Source organism: Akebia trifoliata, chromosome 4, assembly GCF_017979445.1.
Source record: "Akebia trifoliata isolate Shusen 1 chromosome 4, ASM1797944v1, whole genome shotgun sequence".
Classification (NCBI taxonomy): domain Eukaryota; kingdom Viridiplantae; phylum Streptophyta; class Magnoliopsida; order Ranunculales; family Lardizabalaceae; genus Akebia; species Akebia trifoliata.
In genome coordinates, this window is record NC_141378.1 from 43,625,608 (window position 1) to 43,647,178 (window position 21,571).

Here is a 21,571-nt window from a genome sequence, read left to right on the forward strand (position 1 = left end):
CTTGGGAAATGATAAGAGGGAGGGGGGAGGACTTGGTGGTGGTGGCGGCGGCGATGACGGAGGTAAGTGAGGAAGAAGAGGGGAGAACGTGGTGGTGGTAACAACGAAGGTAAGGGAAGGAGAAGGAGAAGATGAAGAGAGAAAAGGTGGCCAGAGATGATGACGACGACGACGACGACGGTGAGGTTAGTATGATGGTGGCAGCAGAGGTGAGGAAAGGAGAGAGAGAATGTGGCTGGAGATAGTGGCGACGACAACAAAGTTAGTGTGATGGTGTCTGTGGTGGTGGTGGTAGGGAAGAACAAGATATTTTGGGGATGGAAAATATGAGTTGATTTAACTTTTTCACCCATATGCGTGGGAAAGTGAAATTCATGTTTTGGTGGACATTTTGATTGGGGTGGAAAATTAATTTCCATGGAAAAATACAATCAAACACATCAAAAATATCATTTTTCACTATATTTTCTATGTGCAATCAAACATACCCTTTATATAAATTAAGTATCACAAAACATAAATCAAGTTCCACCACTCAAAAATAAATAAATAAATAAATACCACAACCATTAAATGGGTTACTTAGGGGGTCAAGTTGTACTCGAGTCCATACGTCACATTAATAGCACGACAATTGAACATATCAAAATGGATTGGACAGGTTGATGTCCCTAACTCAAAAATAAATGATATAATAAACGAGTTAGATGGGTCATCATGATTATGATCCAAACATGTAGGATTAGACTCAACCTAAACCCCTTAACTTCATGTCCTTTTCGAGTCTTGTTCACGGGTCATGTTAAAATTTCCAACCCTAATTCATTGTGATCCTTTCTCTTGATTCTTATTTACACAATGATCCAAAACTTAATGGAAGGAGAAAGGGAAAACAAAGTAAAACCAATCCCCAACCTTTCTTATCGACGTCAAAGAATAAACAACCCAAACAACTTCAATAAACATAATGAAAGCTAGGCTTGCCTCCACATATAGTTATATTAAATAATACAACAAACACAAATAAACCCAAATCCCAAACTATCATTCAACAATTCATGAATCTCTATTACATGACAACATTGAAATTCTAATACCATTTCCTCTTTTCAAGTTTATGGATACCAAAAGGAACAATTCTCAACATTTCAAGGGGTATTAGGTAGAAGGGTGTTCAAAGATTGAGCTTATATATGGTTCTAATTATGATTCATCTCTCAAGAGTTTGTGCCCTCACTACTTCGGGAAAACTCACTACTCAGGAATTCCTGGCTAGCCATCGCCACCTTCTTAAACTTCTTCATGTCTGCATTGTAAGAACCCGCATCGTAGTCTGTGCTTGAGCTAAATTGGGAGCTTTGCCCCGGACGCACCCCTTCATTCAAATCTTCCAATGAGACATCACCCTCTAGTGCTCGTACTATCTGCTCAACATAATAATTATAGATTTCATTCATTTCATGTATTTGTAAAAATAAAAAGGTGAAAAAGTGCTTGGACCATATAATCATATTTTCCATTGTCAGTCAAAATAAATCCAATTGGGGACCATGGTTTTAAAACTCGTCTTTGACAAGTTTTCTGATACATTTGAGACGTCTCGTTCAACAATGAGAAAAATGACCATGGGTTTTAAATGTCGTCCGATACATTGACTTGTCCATCCGTCTCATTGTTGGGCAATACCAAGACGACTTAGGCGATACGTCTTGGTCGAGTTTTGAAACCATGTTGGGGACGCCATTTATTTTCACATCAGATAGTACTGCTTGCTTGCTTAATAACAACAACGACAAGAATTATAATAGTAATAATAATAAGAGTCCTGATAATATGACTCACTAGGTGGCATACTCAATCGACTCCCTGATGTGGACAAGTTTAAGAATCGTAGATCTATAAGTCCTGGGATACACAACTCCCTCAGGATACACTTTTTTTATGGGGAAGTGCAATCGTGTATCTTGAGGTGTACAAATCTACATTTCTCGAACTTGTCGTGTCAGGGAGTCGAATGAGTCTGCCACTTGGCGAGTCACATTATCACGACTCTAACAATAATGGTGGAGATGATCACAATTAATTTAAATAAATAAATAAAACTGAGTTTTTAGTTGCTAGAAATGCCATGAAACAGTTCTATGTTTCTATGTTAGAGTCCTAAAAAAATATTGAATACAAAAAAAAAAAAAAAAAAAAAAGAAAGCAACCATTTATGATTGAAAGTGAGGGCATAACTGAGATTCCAAACAAAAGTGACACCTGGATAAAATGGCTTTTGTTATTAGGAACTTGTGAGCGAATTAGGAAATGCCCAACTGAATTTTAAGCGTGAACAAAGGAAAAAGTGCCTTAAATTGAATCCAACAAAATGGGTGTGTGGGGCCATTCCCCTTTCTTTGGTGATTCTCATCTTATTAGGGTTACCATAACAGGGTTACTGTTTGAGCTAAGGTAAGAGGGAAAAATTGTCACTCCCATGTTTAGGTCCAGTTTGGAAATATAGTAGAAAGTAACTATGATTCTATGAAATAAAATAGCTTTTAGATAGTTAAAAAAAGTTCCCTTTAGTTTTTCAAGAGGTTAAAATTTTTACTTCTCAAAAGTAATTTTTTAAAATTAATCAAACAAATTTGTTAATTTTTCAAAATTTAAAAGTATAAAAGTATAAAAGTATTTCTTTTTAAGATCCTCTTTGAATATGTTTAAGAAATAAAAATTTTAACTTTTTAAAAGTTAGAAAGTTTGTTTGGGTTAATTTAAAAAAAATATATATAATTTTTAATTTTTTAAAAAGCAACAAAAAAATCTTTCTAAAAATTACTTTATTCCACATTTACTTTCTACTTTCTATCCAAACGTGCTCTTAAGATGTCAAGGTCAAATACAATATATGCATTGGGAAGTGATCGGGGGACATCTAAAACTGACATCTATTTTAACATAATCACTTGGATGCCATCCATTTTGTAATGTTTTCTACAACATCGCTAGATACCATTGGATCTTATAAAATGGACAGCATCTGAGAAATGTAAAAATAATTATCACTTGTAGATGTCCACCGAACGCGACCCATAAAGTACGTAATTATGTCTTATTATTTTACTAAAAGAGAACTCTTTTAGCGTATCAACTTTTACTTATAACACACCAATTAATGGAATTAAGCAACTCTCAGGGAAAGAATGATGTATTACAAGGAAAAACTTAATATGCCTATAGAATCTCTCTATTGGTAATTCATCTAGATTTGATTGATTTGAAAGCTCAAGATTGGTTTATATATGTGATTCACGTAATGGAGAGTCGAAAATCATGTTTGACGACTAGAGAATAATGTAATTTTTTGCAATAATATAGATGAAATTGGGTGCAATTTGCCATTGGAGTCGCATACCTGGCTCATTTTGGGACGTCTCTTTGCAGAATGACGAATGCTTGCAGCGGCACACGCTACCATTCGTGCCATTTCATTGGGGTCATAATTACCTTCTAGTCGTGGATCAACCAACTCGTCGTAGTCGCCATCCCCTAGAGAACGAGTTAAGAGAGGTCGAGCCTATCACATGCACAAGAAATTATATATCCATTAAAAAGAAGATTGAACGAAACATGTATATTTTACTATTTTTTTCTTATCGGTAAGTTGGGGTTGAAGGGACCCCTCCATTTTTATTAGAATCAATGTTTGCAAATATAATTACAAGTTACATCGTTAAGTAAAATATTAGTAAGCTCTTGAGGGATAACGGCAAGCCAATTTTTTATTTATTTAGATAATTCATGAAAAATCCAAAATGGTATAGGCCAATAATATTTTTAAAATATTTATCAAAAAGAGTATATACCCATTTGATTTTTATTTATGTGATTTTACTTTTATACCTGTTTTTATGAACCTCAAATAAAATACTATTCAAAACAATGGTATAAAGGTAAATTCAGTAAAATGACATTACAATAGGTACTTGTACCTATTTGGTAAAATATATGAATACCAAAATAGATGTATGGCCTGTTAGGTAATTAAAATATTTTATGCCCATTTTAATTAAACTTTCCTTCTATTTTTATTTTATTTTTTTAATTAAAAAAACACAACAAATAAAGAGATTGAAAATTTAAAAGGAGATACAAACCCAATCGACTAAGCTATCTTCCATGTAGGTATTAGTAGTATCCACAGGTCTTCGTCCGGTTATCAATTCCAAGAGCATAACTCCATATGAGAAAACATCAGATTTCTCAGTTAATTTGCCGCTCGATGCGTATTCTGGAGCCAAATACCTACATTTGTATAGAAAAACAAAATTAATTATTCCATTAACAAGTTGATAAAAATATAAGAGAAATTACTAAAATATTTATATGTTTTTCCAAAATTATTGAACCAGTCATATATTTTTTTAAATATTTACAAAAATGATCATATACCTGATTTCGTAACTAAACTTTTACTTAAACAGTCATCTTTTGCAGAGTCATTATACAAACAATTTGATGAATTTACCTTGTTTAATTTCTTGAGTTGAACCTAAGGGATTAGTTGGTTTTGGGTCTACCAATATGGACCCAATCATTTTTGGGTTCGATTCTAGGTAGTTATTTCAAGGATCCGATAAGAGTCGGGCCTCCTTCGGGTAGTCGATGGGTATCTAGGGGTGTCAATGGATAGTCGAAAATTCAAATTTGAAAAATCGGATATTATTCAAAAATTTTGGATATCGAATTCGAATTCGGATAGTTTTATATATTCGAATCCTTATCATATACGGATTCGGATATTAACATTTCAAATCCAATAATATCTAATTCAAAATAATATATAATATTTTATTTTACTTATTTATTATATAAATAATATAATATATATTATTTTATTTTATTGATTTATTATATAAATAATATTATACATAATAGGGTTATTTCTTAATAAGAAAAATCACTTGGATAAGGGAAATTTATGTTTTTTTTAAATATAAAAATTATTCAAATTCAAATGGGATATTGTCCAATATCCGATAGGATAATCAGATTCGAATTCGGATAGAGTTTTAGAACATTCGTCGGATTCGAATTCGAATTCGGATATTACTGTATCCAAACTGATGAACATCTGTTGATAGTCCTACAAGTATCTGATGGGAACTCAAATAGTAAATATTTAATATAAAGAAAATGTGAAGTCTTTAATTTTTATCTTTTCTCTACATGTATTCTCATTCAAATAAATGGTTCATTAGTATGATTTTATTTTCAAAAGTTTCATTTGCTTGAAGAATTTATTATTCATCTTAACTTTCGATTGAGGAATTACAAGATAAATTATTACAATAATAAATAATCTTATATTTTATTGGATTTTTTTGGTTCTCATTCAAAAAAACATAATCCATCTTGGTGGGTACCTGATGGGTTTCAGGTATTTGTTGGGTTGGTTTTGGTTTCAAAACTCTCATACCCATAACCGAATTCAATAGGAACAGAGATTTTGTTTAGGTTTGGGTTCTGGGTATATTTGGAATCGACCCATTGACACCCTAGTCGAACTTAGGTTCACTAGAAGGGTAAATACTTAAATAGCAAATGTGATCGTATATATAGCAGTTTTAGCAAAAATAAATAATTACAAAATCAGATTTATAATCATTTTAAAAAGAGTCGTGATAATCTAACTACTCGACTGGGCAAACTCAATCGACTACCTAACGTGACAAGTTTGAGAATCGTAGATATTCACTCCTCGGGATACACGATTATCTTGAGATATATTTTTTATGAGGAAGTGCAGCCATGTATCTCGAGGAGTACAGATCTACAATTCTCGAACTTGTCACGTCAGAATAGTCGATTGAGGTTGCAACTGGGATAGTCAGATTATCACCATGCTTTTAAAAAATATATTTAAAAAAAAAAAAAGCCAAAATTTTTGCAAAATACCTATCCATTTTGATATTTTTCTTACCCGAAAGTACCCATTACACGTGTGGAAACATGAGTGTTATTATCTGAAGATAATTTAGCCAATCCGAAATCTGCCACCTGAATATTAATTAATTTTCAAAAATGTTATTCCCATGAAACATCATCAACAGTCTTCAAATGCCAAACTTATGTATGCATCATGCATGTATGGGTGTCAATGGATCGGTCCAATGATCGAATCCTTGTTGCATATATATATATTTTTTTTGGTATCTTAATATCGAGACCCAAATTCAATTTGATAACAATCAGCCTAGGTCCGTATATATGAAATAAGATTTTATTATAAATAAAAAAAAAGAGTCGTGATAATATGATGCCTCCCTTTGTCCTACGCCCTCATCACAGAACCGTAGATTGTTTAAGTCGGGATACACAAGAAAAATATTTATGATTCTGCATATCCCGAGGCAAATGATCTATGATTTTGTGATGGGGGCATATGTTAAAGGGGTCGTCAGGAAATCATTATTCAAAAAATATATAAATAAACTTCACATTTTTATGAGTTGTGATAATCTAAGTACCCCACGTGGCATACTCAATCAACTATCTGACATGACAAGTTTGGGCACCGTAGATCTGTGCTTCTCGGGATACATGGTTGCATGTATACCGAGGAATGCAGGTCTACGGTGCCCAAACTTGTCATGTCGGGATAGTCGATTGAGTTTGCCACGTGGGGTAGTCAGATTATCATGATTCTATTTTTATATATGCTTATCGGATCAGATTCTTATTGGAACCCAAAGCCTCAATCCAGATCCGATGAGGTTAGTGTCTCAGAACTGATTGAATTTTGGGTCTGACCCGATCCATTGACTGTCGTAGAAAAAGCAAACATGCGTGTCTAGACCTGGTCCAGTCCGCAATTTGCCCAAATCCAGTTGGGGAGGGCTCGGTATGCTATTTTATTATAAAGGCTTAGCCCAATTAGGTTAACAATAAGGATGGATTTAGGCCCAAATAACAATAGCCCATTAAGGCCGTGTTAAACCGATCCATTGACAACTCTAGAAACATGAATGAATGCATCACTAATTAGGAACTTAAAACTTAAAACTCATGGATGAAGCACATTAGTACCATGGCTTCGAAGTTGTCGTCGAGGAGAATATTAGAAGCTTTAATATCACGGTGGATGATCCGAGGATGGCCTGCAAGCAGTAAAAATGTAAATTTTCATCTAAAAAAGGAGAGTATCAAATGGTCATTTAAGAGACCAAAATTATTGGAGTTTGCATATTTTTCAATTATTGATCAAAAGAGTCATATATCCATTTTGGTATTTATTTTTATCAAAATGGGTACCACATGAAAAGGTCATAGTTGCAATATTACATTTTTCTAGCCTTCTTGAGAACCTCAAATAAAAATCATATTTTCAGAGCCAACTTGAAAATAAGGGTATAGAGGATAATTCAGCTAAATGGGTACCCTTTTGGAAAAAAAATTCGTACATTTATATGATTTTTTTACACCCCCTTTTACACAAACCCCCAAACGCTCTTTGACGTGACATGAACTAGAACGATAGATTTTTCCCTCGGGATACACAATTGTACATCCTCATAAATTTGTGCAGTTGTGTATCCCAAGAAAAATAATCTTGATTCTAGCACCAGTCACGTCAGGGGGCATGTATCAACGGGGTGCCTCAGAAAATCATTATTCTTTTTGTAAAGAGAGCAATTACTTGCAGATTTCAAGTCAACCCATTCATCCAATCTTATAAAATACATACAAAAGTGTAAAGAGTCATGATAGTATGACGCCCCCGTCTGACACACGCCCCCATCACAGAATCGTAGATCATTTGCCTTGGGGTACACAAGAAAAAGATGTGTGGTTATATATATCCCGAGGCAAATGATCTGCGATAAACATAAAGAAAGGATTATATGAAATTATAAATTGCTTACAATCTTCATGAAGGTATGCAAGCCCCTTAGCTGAACCCAAAGCTATCGAGAGCCTCTTTGACCAATCCATGGTCGAACGACCCTTGCCTGCAATCACAAATTTTGATAAAAACTAAGCAAAGACGTAAAAATTGTTATCTTGGTTTTAGGATTGAATGTTAAAGTAGATTAATCTAATGATTGAAGATTAGGGTAAAATTTTTTATCGAAGATTAGGGAAGAAATATTAAAGGATTTTTTGATTTCAGGTTAAAGACAACGGTATTAAGATCATTTCTCATCAGCCTATTAGAAAAGACCAAGGTCAAGAAAGCACACAATGCCTCATGCTTTTAAACTGGTGACATTATTATCTTGACTTAGGTATTCTCCCATATACTAATGAGAAAAGACTTAAATACCCCTTTATTTTACCTCAAAACAACTTACCAGCTAACTATGTTTTACCTCCTTACAATTAAAAATTTCCTATCTCCTCCCCTCTTTAAATAATTTATTTAATTGGCCTTTTGTCTTATATTTAGTAGAAAGGATTTTTTATTTTATGAATATAAAAAAGACCAATTAAACAAATGATTTAAATACAAATAGATATTGATCCATTAATAATAATTACTATTGAAATCTGATAATGCGCTGGAATCCCATGAAAACACAAAATCGAATGGTTGAAAATTATCCTCGAGATAAGAATCTTCAAGATGTCTTATCAAGATACATATAAATCTCACCTATAGGATTTTATATCTAAACTATTGGGATCATATGTTTTCTCATGAGTATTTTTCACGAGTCAACAGATCCCATCCCTCTAATAATACCCTTCAAACTTTATTGTCTTATTCTTTCTATCCCTTAACCCCAAAAAGAGACGGATATTTATCGAAACCTAAATCCTTGATCCAAATCCAAGTTGCTAAGATTGGAATGGATCGGATTTCGTGGCTGATCCGATCCAATACCTTCTGACATCGAAAAGGATATAAATATTAGAGAAGAGAAGAGAAGAGAACATACCATGGAGATGGTATTCCAAATTATTATTTGAAACAAATTCGTAAACCAACATCCGCTGCTCGCCCGCTATACAGTATCCGACGAGCGACACAAGATGACGATGATGAACACGACTAATGATCTCCACCTCGGCTTGGAACTCTCTCTCGCCCTGCCCGCTGCCCGACTTCAAACTCTTCACAGCTATAATCTTACCATTAGGAAACACACCCTTATGCACGTAACCGAACCCGCCTTGACCCAATAAATTGGTCTGAGCGAACCCATTTGTTGCTTGGGCTAACTCTTCATAGGTGAAAGTGCTCTTGTTGAAGCCTAAAGAGAGAGTTGGAGAAGGTGGTGGCAAGATTGGTCCACGTGGGCCCGAGTAATTTGAGCTCATTTCACCACTACTGTTCATCATAGGGGGTGGTGGTGGTGGTTGAAGCCATCCTGGACCGGTTGGACCGATTGAATCGGGTGGTGGAGGTATTCTGCCTGCTTGGTTCATTGCTTGGGGATTGTTGTGCCAGCTCTGATTTTTCCCATTGTTGTTATAATATCCATTACCTGCACCAACATAGTCCCACATCGCTTAGGTATCAAGACCTTTTGCTATATATAAATCTGGGGCAATCCTCATCATACAAGTCAGTTTTGTGAGGATGAATTAAGCCCATAAGCTTTTACATCATCAACCACAAGCATTATTATTTGGGTGAATTACTATTTCGTGGGCTGAAAATGAGTTATTTATGATTCTGGACACTTTTCATTTTAATTACCATACCAAAACAAAGTGACAATTTGGCAGGATTACAAACCTATGAATTCATCATCGTTCATGTTTTGGTAATTAATATGAATAGTGAGCACAAATCGTAAATTTGTCAAAAATTGTTCACTTTTTCGTAGATATCTCACTGAGTTATCTACAATTCTAGTTAACTGTTCATTTTAATTATCAAAATGCGAACAATCATGTTTTCGTTAAAAAAAAAATTTAGAACGAAATAGTCACTTTAAAAACTGTTTACATATGGATTGGTGTGTTAAAAGTAAGAGTTGGTGTGCTAATAGCAGCTCTCCTTTCTGATGGTATCATATGGATTGATGTGTCATTAGTAAAAGTTGGTGTGGTAATATACACTCTCATTATTTATTGCTTATTAATTTAGAGCTCACCGAGCTAACGCATAACTCAAATTGGTTGACTCGACTCAATTTTTTGGGTGACAATAACCGTGTCGAGTTTTTGGCCAGACTTGATGTATTTTCAAGTTGACGTGTTTGATTTGATGAGTTGACTTGATGATTATTTGCGTTGATGATCAATATGGCATCTCAATTGAGTTTTTAGTCAAGAGTCATGATAATTTGACTATCTCACATGGCATACTCAATTGACTATCTAACGTGATAAGTTTGGGAATTGTAGATCTGCATTCCTTAAAATACACGATTCCCTCGAGATACATTTTTTTTTAATATGGGGAAATATAGTCATGTATTAGAGGTACACAGATCTACAGTTCTCAAACTTGTCACGTCAAGGTAGTTGATTGAGTTTGCCACGCGGGAAAGTCAAATTATCACATTCTTTGGTCAAACCAAATTTTTTTAAAACTACGAAAGAGATAAGGTTGTGGTAAGCACCTTTAAGAGGGTCCATGTAGTATTGCATGGGATCATGTCGACGTTTCTTTTTCTTGGAAAAAAACACAAAGATGGTAATAATAATAATAACTAGCACGGCCACCCCTGCCACCACTCCAATTATAATAGGTGCATTATTACTAGAATCATTTGATGAGGATGGTGTTGAGCTTTGAGAATGTGATGGTGGTGACCTATGTGTTGGTGCACGGTGAGGCGATACTGCTCCCGAATGAGGTGGCGGTGGAGGTGGAGGTGGTGAAGTAGGGTTGTTGTTCGAAGACGGAGGTGGTGGAGGTGAGGTAGAAGAAGAATCGTCCGATGGTGGTGGTGGAGGAGAAGAATTATTCGATGGTGATGGTGGTGGTGATGTTTTCGGTGGCGGTGATTCTTTCGGGGGTGGTGCTTCTTCTGGCGGTGGTGGTGGTGGTGGTGATGGGTTTGGGGGTGGTGATGTAGATGAATTTGACGACGATGATGGAGCTGGTGGGGACGAAGAAGAATTTGACGATGGAGGAGTCAGTGGTGTTTCTGGTGGTGGAGCAGTCACAGGGGATGAAGCCATTTGCTAATGAGTTTCCGACCAAGTTAAACGTTTAATGGTGCCGGAAAACCCAATTCATCCGTAACTGCTCGTCAAAATGAAGTATTTCGATGTAGATAGCCCTGAAAAATATTCCAAGAGATAAAAGAAAGTTAAATAAAGAAACAAAGTGTCCAAAATTTATATATTAATTAAAATTGGTGCTAGCAAGCTGGTTAATCAATAGAAATGAGAAAAGAAAAGAAAAAAAAGTGATCAAGACATATTAACCTATCTGAGAATGGGTCGAAGTCCTTAGCCTAAAGAAGTCTTGAACCATTGGATGTCAGAATTTTCACTACACGAATCTCTAAAACCATCAAATGTTATGGATGTAGCGACCACTAATAGAGATAATGGTATAGGGCCGATGTTCTGATTTATCGAATAGAAAAGAATGTCCCCATTACTTTGTGATATATAACTAGTATTCTAACATAAATGAATCCAAATATTGAATGATATAGGGAAGTTTGAGTAAAAAATTCATAATAATTTTTTTCTACATAATATATATATATATATATATGCGTGTAGGTCCCATTCGACAAACATCATTAAAGAGACAACACGAAACCAATGCCTTTGTTTCATATAGTTTAAAAGTTTAGGATTGAGCTGATCTTTTGTGATGATGATATCTATGGTGAGGAGGTCATCTTCACAAGAGTCGGCCCAATCTGAAACTTCTAATTCCATCAAATGTGATTTAAATTGTGGACTGATCATCCTCACAACAACAAAAATAAAATCAGCCCAATTCAAAAAATTTAAGTTATATAGGATAAATTTTGTCTCCCAACATAGTCTGTCGAATACTACCTTATAACATTTAAAAAAAAAAAAAAACTTTAAATGAAAAATACATATAAAATTACCCTTAATCTCTACATTGTTGACATACATCTAACCTTCCAAAATAAATTGAACCCATTATATGAGAGAGAGAGAGAGAGAGAGAGAGAGAGAGAGAGAGAAAGAGAACCTCTAGTGAAAAGATACAAGGGCTTGAATATGAGATGAGAGATGAGAGGAGGTTGGAATGTGAAGGGCTTAGAAAGGGAACTTTGTTCTTCCCCCAAATCACCTCCTCCAAAGGAGGAAAAATATCAAATTCCTTTGTTCCATTGGGTTTGGTTCATTCATTCTTGTCTAAGCCCACAAAATCCGCCACCTTTCTCACAATCTCTTTCTTTGTTGTAAAAAAAAAAAAAAAAAACCTTTTTTCTCTCTTTTCTTCCTTTGGTTTTTTCTTCTATCGTGTTGTCCTTGTAACCTCTAATTTTGGGTCTAGTTTGTTAATCTTTTTACCTATTCTTAGCCTAACACATGTCACTACTCTCAATCAACAACGTTTGTTGGAACATTTAGAACAATTACGACCTCGAGAACATCATATTTGATGTCAGTGGTTGATTGCGTCTTGATCGATCTTGATCATCTTCTCTGATTGGTGGGCACAACTTAGATGGGGCATCAATATATAGATCATCAAATGCAAATTTGATGTTTGATATCCCATTTGGTCGGTGACTTAGATGATATATGAAGTATTATCATAGTTTTAATAGAAAATTACTTAAAATATCTTGATGTAGGGATTTATTTCAAAATAGTCCCTAAGTTTTGCATTGTAGTTTGTTAGGACATTTAGTAAACTTTTTATTTCTCAATAGTCTCTCATTATTATTGAACTCATTGTTTTTTTATTTATTGTCAAGTTCACCACTTTTTTTATTATCGAACTCGATGCTTTTTATTTATTGTCAAACTCGACACTAGTAAAATCCATCCATTTTCAATTTTTGAGTTTTTTTAACTAAAATATATGGAAAGATTGACTAAAAACTTGAGATAGCAACTTGTTTAAATGATTTCAATTCAAAAGAAACATTCTTGGTCTATTTTCATCAAACTAAGAAAAAAAAAAGTGAAAAACCCTAATTTTTTACATGCATCTTTAAAATGTTCGAAAAAATCATTGAAAATGGCTTCTTCTTCCTTCTTTAATCCTTTCAATGGAATGGAGTCTTTGAAACTCGATTGAAATGCTAAAAATCCAATTTTTTTTTATGAAAACGATGAATTTGCACGGTTAGGGCATTCAATTGTGAGAAATGTGGGAGATGAGGTTTATAGACTTCTAAGAAAAGAAAAATTTACTAAATGAACTCTTAAGAGACTGCCCAAAACTTAGGTACTGTTTAGAAGAAAAAATAGACCCTCAACCAGGGTCCTTTAAATGATTTTCCCTAGTTTTACAAACTCAACGAGTAGACTTGAAACTTGACTCATTTTGATTTCAAAGTGACTCAATTCCAAAACACGATGGAACCATGTCAACTCGACAAATCATCAAGTACTCAACTCATCTACTTCAAAATGCAGAATCTCCATCAAGTTATTTGACTATGCTTTTAAAACTCCTTAGTTACCAAGATGACTCGATTCAATTAGGTTATTCCAAACCCAATGGCAATAATAAATTATTTTGAACTTGATCCAAGGTTTTGAAAATGGACAGATGCCAAACTTCACAAAACTCACAAATTTAAAATTAAAATTCAACAGTGAAATTAACTTTTTTGAGGATTTTTTTATGTTTAAAATTTATCAAATTTTGTCATCTACAACTCTGAAGCATTGGGTCATGTTTTTGGATGCCGCCACAAGGTGAGCCCCCACCCTAAAAAAAAAAAAACAAGGATTTTGTGGTGGATGAGCATCTACAAAATCCTCCTTATAATAAGGAAAAAAATTATTATTATTAAAAAACACATAACTTACTATGCAGGTATCTGACACTCCTTTTGGGAAGGATCTCGCCCTTATGATTGTTAATCCCAACCTTACAAAAGTTTCCCAACCTGCAACAAGATAAGTCAAATAACCAACCAATTTGAACACACGACCAAATGAGGTACATCCCTGTCGTTAGTTTTACCACTGAACCAATCCTTTGGGAGTTACTTTCCTTACTAAGTAAGGAAATCGCCCATTTATGTGGCATCCAAAACAATGATCGGATGCCATAGAGATGTAAAGCACAAAATTTTAAGAACTTGAAAAAAATATTTTCCGTTATCAGATTTTTATTTTAAATTTGAGAGTTTAGTTACCATCCATTTTCAAAGGACTTGGACCAAGTAAAAAAAATGTGTTATAAAGTTGCGATAAACTAACACGTTAAAATTGAAGCGGCGATGACAAGGTGATTAGCATGTGCACAAAATCATGATCTTTTTCCTTGGGATACACAAGGAAAAAAGATACATGGTTCCGTGCAATGCCACATCAACTATGTCAGTTTTAATGAGTCACAGAAATTTGATCTATATCATGTAGTCTAGAGGGGCTCAAGTGTTATTTAGCCAAGATGGCAATCTACATGAACCCATGACTTTAGTAGTCTTACTAATGAGTAATAACCTTACCATAATTATTTTCATCCTCAAATACCGAGTTGAACCATCTCGCCTTGAACAAGTCAAGGTCTTTGACCTTGATCAAACTTCCTCAATCATTGGACAAATATTCATGGTACAATGGTCTAAACCAATGTTTTTAAAAGCTGACCGGTCATAGACCCCGTACGACTGATTGGGTTGGCCCAAATTGGTCAGATTGGTGGGTCAAACCGATTGAACCCAAAATGAGATATTAATTAAGGTTTTTTGGGTTCTTTCCCAAAATCTAGTTACTCTAACTTTAAAAACATGAACCAATGCTATATGGATAAATTATTAATTTTTTTAAATTAGAATATAAATATTTAAAAATTAAAAAAAAAAAATTAAAAAGATAATTTTTTATCATTGAAAATTGAATTTAAAATTTAAGACATATCTTTTCATTATTGGTTTTGAATTGAAATTTAAATAAATATATTTTTTAGTTTCATTTTATGTGCTTCAATTTGGTTTAATCATAAATTTTAGATTGTTGTAGTATCATTTCTCCAATGTGACAACCCATGTGGGTCAAACAATTAAAATCTTATTAAATTAGACTATTTTCCATTAATTTACAAAAGTGGAACTTAGTAAAGAGGTGTGTCATCAATTTCAAACTAAAAGGGACAACTCAAATAATCACTAAATTGTGGAGGGGTATGCTAAAATCACCCAAAAATTGAACCGGGCTGGTCAGTCGGTTTTTTTAAAATTGGGGTTTTTCAATTAACTCGACCGGTAGAAGGTAGTGGGTCTGGCCCGACCGGCAAATCCAGTTTTAAAACACTTGTCTAAACCAGCTTTACACGTGGCATTATTTGGTAGATTCATATGCATGACAAGTATTATTGGCCACATTTTAGTTTCTTCTTCCTAATTCTTTCTACTTGATTCCACAAAGTCAGACTCTTCCAGCTAGACTTCTCTGGCAACAAGAAGGTACTGATCATATACATCACAAGTTACTAAAGTCAGCAACGCCACGCTCTCTAATCAACGTACATCATATTATTAATCAAATCTATAATTAATCAAAAAATTTGACGGTGTTGATTATTCCAGTCACACTGGTTCATCAATTGTGCTATGTATTAGTGACATCAAACCATGATTCTTTTTATAAAGAATTCCGACTACAAAGGGCCTTGTTTTTTTCGATTAAAGGCAAAGAAAGCTAACAGTTCGATCGAAGCAATCGCAGCAACTGCAGCGGCTCTGATTTTTTGATCCTCTCGAAACCTAAAATGCCTGCTCGAAGAAGAACGCTTTTAAAGGTCATAATTCTCGGCGACAGTGGGTTAGTATTTTTTTGAATTTTTTATAATTTTTTTTTCCATAATTGTCTTTAATCTTCGAATCTTCCATCACTTTGGTCTCGAATTTCTAGGGTTTTTAAACAGACCAGACGGATCGATCGAAATCTTCATTTTTTAAGATTAATTTGAAACCCTAGATGTTGTTGAACCACTATTTGACGAGTTCTTGTAGAAAATCCATATTTCGAGTGATTCGAAAAACCTATAAATTCTTTACCGGCTATTCGATGATTTTGTGTAGAATCCCTACTTGGAGTGTTGATGATTGAGTGATTCGACCTGTTCTGTTGATGATGATGAAGATCTAAGTGAAGATTAATTGGATTACCTGTAGGTTTATTTATCTGCTTTCTTCAATCCGAAAAACATATAAGCTCTTTAACAACTATTTGATGAGTTCGTATAGAAGCCCTATTTGGAGTGTTGTTGATCTAGTGATTCGACCTGTTCTGTCGATGATGATGATGATGGCCTAAGTGATGATTAGTTGGAGTAGCTGTAGATGTACTGATCTTCTTTCTTCAATTTTGAAAAACCTAAACGCTCTTTAACAACTATTTGATGAATTTGTATGGAATCCCTATTTGGAGTGTTGTTGAACGAGTGATTCGACCTGTTCTGTTGATGATTGGAGTAACTGTAGATTTGCTTCTTTGTTTTCTTTAATTCGAAAAACATCAGGAGTATTCATGCCTGTTGTCCATCGACTACACCTTTCAGCCTGATCTTAGGCCCTGACTCACCATCCGTGGACAACCCTTGCGGAGTATTTGGAGTGTTGTTGATCAAGTTATTAGACCTGTTCTATAAATGATGTTCTAAGTGAAGATTTCTGTTGAAGTATCTGTAGATGTACTTATCTGCTTTCTTCAATTAAAAAAAAACCTATAAGTTCTTCAACGGCTACTTGATGAGTTCGTATGGATTATAGAAGTCCTATTTGGAGTATTTTTGAGTTTTGTAATTGTTTTTTATAATTGTCTTTGATTTTTGAATCTTCAATCACTTCGATCTCAAATTTCTAGGGTTTTTAAACAGAGCAAACGGATTGATCGAGATCTTCCTCTCCTAAGATTAGTTTGAAACACTAGATGTTCTTTAACTACTATTTGATGAGTTCGTATAGAAACTCCACATTTTGAGTGATTTGACCTGTTCTGTTAATAATAATCTAAGTGAAGCTTAATTAGAGTAGTTGTAGATGTACTTCTCTTCTTCAATTTAAAATTGAGTATTCATTTTTCTTCCTATAAAAGTAACAATTTCTATGTGATCTACAGGGTTGGGAAGACCTCTTTGATGAATCAGTATCCTTCGGTCTATATCTGTTGGAAGAATTTTTTGGATGATTTCTTTTGTAAGGAAAGTTTGGATTTCTTTTAGTTAATGTAAGAAAGAAAATACTCAATTTTGCTTGGTACTGTTTGCCTTGATAAATCGTTTTTAGATATGTGAACAAGAAGTTTAGCAATCAATACAAAGCAACCATTGGAGCCGATTTCTTGACAAAGGAAGTACAGTTCGAAGATAGGCTCTTTACCTTGCAGGTTAGATATCTACGGCGAAATTGTTAAGTTTTATGATTTATCCAATGGCTTTAATTGAAATTTTGAAAATTTTATGCTCTTAATTTAGCATTTATGTTTTTTATTTTATTTTCTTTTATTGTGCAAAAGCCGATACTGAATTCTTAATTATATTCATAGTCGGTTGTATCCTTCAATAACTTCCCTTTATCATGATCTTATTATTGGCATTATAAGCTTAGAGGGTTGCATTTTCTATCTTACTTCTTGTGCACTAGCTCACATCTTCGCGGGACTACAATCCTGCATTCTACATAGTTAGGTAACCATGCCAGTAGATTGGTCCTCAACGTTTGATTTGTTCACTTTCGGGAGCAAATCTTTCTGGAATAGATGTTTACTCATCTCATCTCCCTTTGAAGTAAGAGTGGATTTTAGCCAAGGATGGAATGGTCAAATGATTGAGAATCGTATTCATCACCCAATCCAACAGAGATGTCAACCTATTGTGTTTGTCTTCTGCATCATGGGGACAATAGGAACTAATTGTCTCATACGAATCAAGCTCATCCCATAATGCTCATAAAGAAGCAAATTAATGACTTACAACCGTCCCCTTAAGAAAAATGTGAAACTTGTCGATACAATTATATATACAAGCCGCAGTGTCTTGAAAGAATATATTTGGGTGATGTATCTCATACTTCCATAATCCATTGCTCACATGAGGCTCAATGGAATAGAAAAGCTAACCCAAAACTGTTGTTAATGGCTTCCACCTGCCAAATCAGGAATCATCATGTAGACGTCTAGACATTTCCATTGACATATCTCATCAAATGTCGAGCTGATAAACATCTTAATGGAGTGTGACGATGCTAATAGTTTGTCCCTTTCAACTTAAAAATGGTAATTTGCAAAGGTGAAGAAGTCCCTCCAAAAGATAGAGAAGGAATTCAACCAACATTATGTCACGCAACTTGGTACCTCGATTAAGTCTATGAGTTGTAGTGCTACAGACCTAGGGTTTAAACTTTAAAGCATTGTCTTCAACCACTTTCCTATCAAAAATGTAATAACGAAGAAAGCACCATCACACCCGCTACAATATTTAGCACTTCCTAATAAGGAAGGACATTACCAAATACATATGTCACACTTTTATACCAAATCAGACAGCCCATAGGGAACATTATCTCATCTTTCAACAAAAAGGGAGTCCTAAAAATATCAAGAGTTCAAGTTCCAACCTTAATACGATTTGCATTTACTTATCATTAAAAAAAAAGTGTGTTCAAGTTCCAACCAACCAAGTCTTCCCAAACTCTTCGTATATTATAAAGTCAAAATTACAATCATTAGAGCAAACAAAACAGAAATCTGATGAGAAATTGAGGACTGTCCCCTAAAAATAGCATGTTTAAGTTTCACATCAAAGACTTCTCCAAACACGTGTAATATAGAAACAAGCTCAAGAAGGATAGTCTCTTTGGGTGGTTAAGGGAATTTTTGTTTAGCATTTATCAAGAAAGGAGGATAGAATGCATCTCCATTTTAATATATTCAGTCCATCACAAGATGAGGAAAGATAAGAGTTCATTTGTTTCACAATCCTACTAGTTCTCCCTTACTGGGCCAATGCCTCTTCCTGATTTTAGCGTTATTGATAACACCATATTATGTTTAACTTTGGCAACAACACCATTGTTAGATTCTAAAGTTGTTAACATGTAAATGTGTTATGTCAGGGGTCATTGTTTCCTTCAATAAATTCTGCAGTTGTGTGTATTTCCAATTTTTTAGTTAAAGAATTTGATGTGTCTCTGGGCACCACCTCTTTTTTCTTTAATAATTCTGATGGTTACTCGGATGGTTGAGTTTTAAAGTACTAATATTTCGTCAATTGTTGTTTTATGGCAGATATGGGACACCGCTGGACAGGAAAGATTCCAAAGTCTAGGTGTTGCTTTCTACCGTGGTGCAGACTGCTGTGTTCTTGTATATGATGTTAATGTAATGAAGTCATTTGACAATTTGAACAATTGGAGAGAAGAATTTCTTATTCAGGTGTGCTTTGAATTCTTAAGGTTGTTTGCTTTTATTAGTAACTTTATTGTAGTGTTATTGAGGTGTAAGACCTTTTCGAAAAAATATATTTACAGCTCCACAAACACTAAAAAGTTTGCACATATGTGGGGTGTAGTATATTTGCCATAAAAGAAGCTTTACAACTACATCACAATCCATCTCTACAATTTTATTAAAAAGTTAAGCTGACGAAAAAACAAGACTTATGCAGGCAAGCCCTGCAGACCCAGAAAATTTCCCGTTCGTTGTTTTGGGAAACAAGGTTGACGTGGATGGTGGAAACAGCAGAGTGGTATGGGAGAATATCTGTGAATTTATATTTTCTAATGGTTTATTATTCCTTTTGATTTTTCATTTACATGGTAATGTGTGTTTTCATGGATCAATCCAGGTGTCTGAGAAAAAAGCACGGGCATGGTGTGCTTCAAAGGGAAATATTCCATACTTTGAGACCTCCGCCAAGGAAGGCATTAACATTGAAGAAGCTTTTCAATGCATAGCAAAGAATGCCCTGAAGAGTGGGGAGGAAGAAGAAATGTAAGTAAATTATTTGCATATATGTTTTTATCATCATCAAATCCTTGCTATAATTAATTTTATACTAATAGGTATTTGATTAAGTTGTCAATTTCTGCTGTTATAATCCAACCATTGAAATAAGGCCACCAATTTAAGACTCTGATTATGCTTGAATCTGATCAGATAAATTATATATATGGGTTTTGTTAACGTGTGCTCTTAAGGGCGCACATTAAAGTGCAATAACTACACTTTGGGATTAAGCATCTGAGGGTATTTTGGTAATAAAATAATTTTTAAAGGACATTTTCAGTACAAAATCCAATTTTCAAATTGTATTTATTGCGTTTTAACATGTGCCCTCAGCATTCAGCAGCCAATGTTAGGAAGCCAAAATTTCTCCTGTATGACTTAATAGCTTCAGATTGGGCTGATTTTTGGTGAAGATGATCTCCTCACCAAAGAGATCCTCCTCACAAAAAAATCAGTCCAATCCAAAACTTTTATGCCACCTTGGACAATGCGTTGGCTCCCTAACATTGGTTGCTGAACGGGACCCTATATATATGTATGTATTAGAGATATGGATTTTGGGTCCAATCTGATCCATTTACAGTCCTACACAGAAATGGCTTCCTCACTTACAAAACAACTATTTGTTTTTACAATTATAATCCAATAGATTCATTGGCATTTTGATTCTATGTATTTAGCTTTTGCTCAATGTGAACCTCATCAATCCTATTTGGCCTTGAAAAGGGAGCATTTTGGTAACTCCCTTAGTTCTCAAGAAGATTACCATTTGGGATTTTACAAGATTCCTGGGTAGTAAATTGGCCAGGTTCAATTGTTATCATAAGTTTTAGGAGTGCTTGTGTTTTTGTTGCAGTAACAAAATTTATTGATAAAGTGGTCAAGAAGACCAACTCAAACTACGTTGAATTAAACAGTTTCTAATTTCCAACGTATTTATAGTTTCAAACCAATTATTTACAAGTATGAGCACTACTTTAACTAATAAAAGTAATAATAAATAATAATAAAAAGTTGTGAACAATGTACCATATTGAGTGATACTGATGGTGGCAATTTGTTGTTATGTTGTTGTTGGTTCTGGGGACTATAAATCTGATGAAGATACCTACCGGACACGATTGATGTTGCAAGTGGGAGTCAGCAGAGGTCGTCAGGTTGCGAATGCTAGGTGTGTGTTTCCCAGATTTATTTCTGAGTATGTGATTCTTCTTCTTCTTCTTCTTCTATATCACACTCTCAATCCCCCGCTCATTAATAGATGAATTTCAGAAGTCTGTTTGGTTATTTTTCATTAATGTATCCACTAGACTAGAGCCATTAATTAGTATTTGTGCTCTCTAAATAAATCAATCTATTAGTACTACTGGCTTTGGATATTATGGGTGCTTTAAGATTTTTCTTGTTTCAAATGATGAGGGTGGTTGGGAGATACATTTTGCTATATTGCTATACTATTCTAATGGTGGTTTAAAGAAATGTCTTCTTCTCA

The 21,571-nt window shown here is 34.3% G+C and overlaps 2 protein-coding genes across 2 annotated transcripts; one reads left to right on the forward strand and one right to left on the reverse strand.

The window, feature by feature from the left end:
* Positions 1-937: 937 nt before the first annotated feature.
* LOC147405142 (proline-rich receptor-like protein kinase PERK15) lies at positions 938-12,349 on the reverse strand. The gene is made up of 9 exons (XM_086441344.1): positions 12,131-12,349; positions 10,563-11,228; positions 8,928-9,476; positions 7,911-7,997; positions 7,075-7,145; positions 5,969-6,045; positions 4,143-4,290; positions 3,401-3,562; positions 938-1,424 (listed from the first exon to the last, which is right to left on the reverse strand). Exons 2-9 carry the CDS (start codon positions 11,125-11,127, stop codon positions 1,218-1,220), a joined length of 1,866 nt encoding a protein of 621 aa, XP_086297470.1. The 5' UTR covers positions 11,128-11,228; positions 12,131-12,349; the 3' UTR covers positions 938-1,217.
* Positions 12,350-15,739: 3,390 nt separating this feature from the next.
* RAB7B (RAB GTPase homolog G3F) lies at positions 15,740-21,571 on the forward strand. Its single transcript, XM_086441346.1, has 7 exons — positions 15,740-15,894; positions 17,194-17,220; positions 17,361-17,460; positions 19,360-19,506; positions 19,739-19,819; positions 19,919-20,064; positions 21,184-21,571. The coding sequence occupies exons 1-7, from the start codon at positions 15,842-15,844 to the stop codon at positions 21,248-21,250; spliced, it is 621 nt and encodes a 206-aa protein (XP_086297472.1). The 5' UTR covers positions 15,740-15,841; the 3' UTR covers positions 21,251-21,571.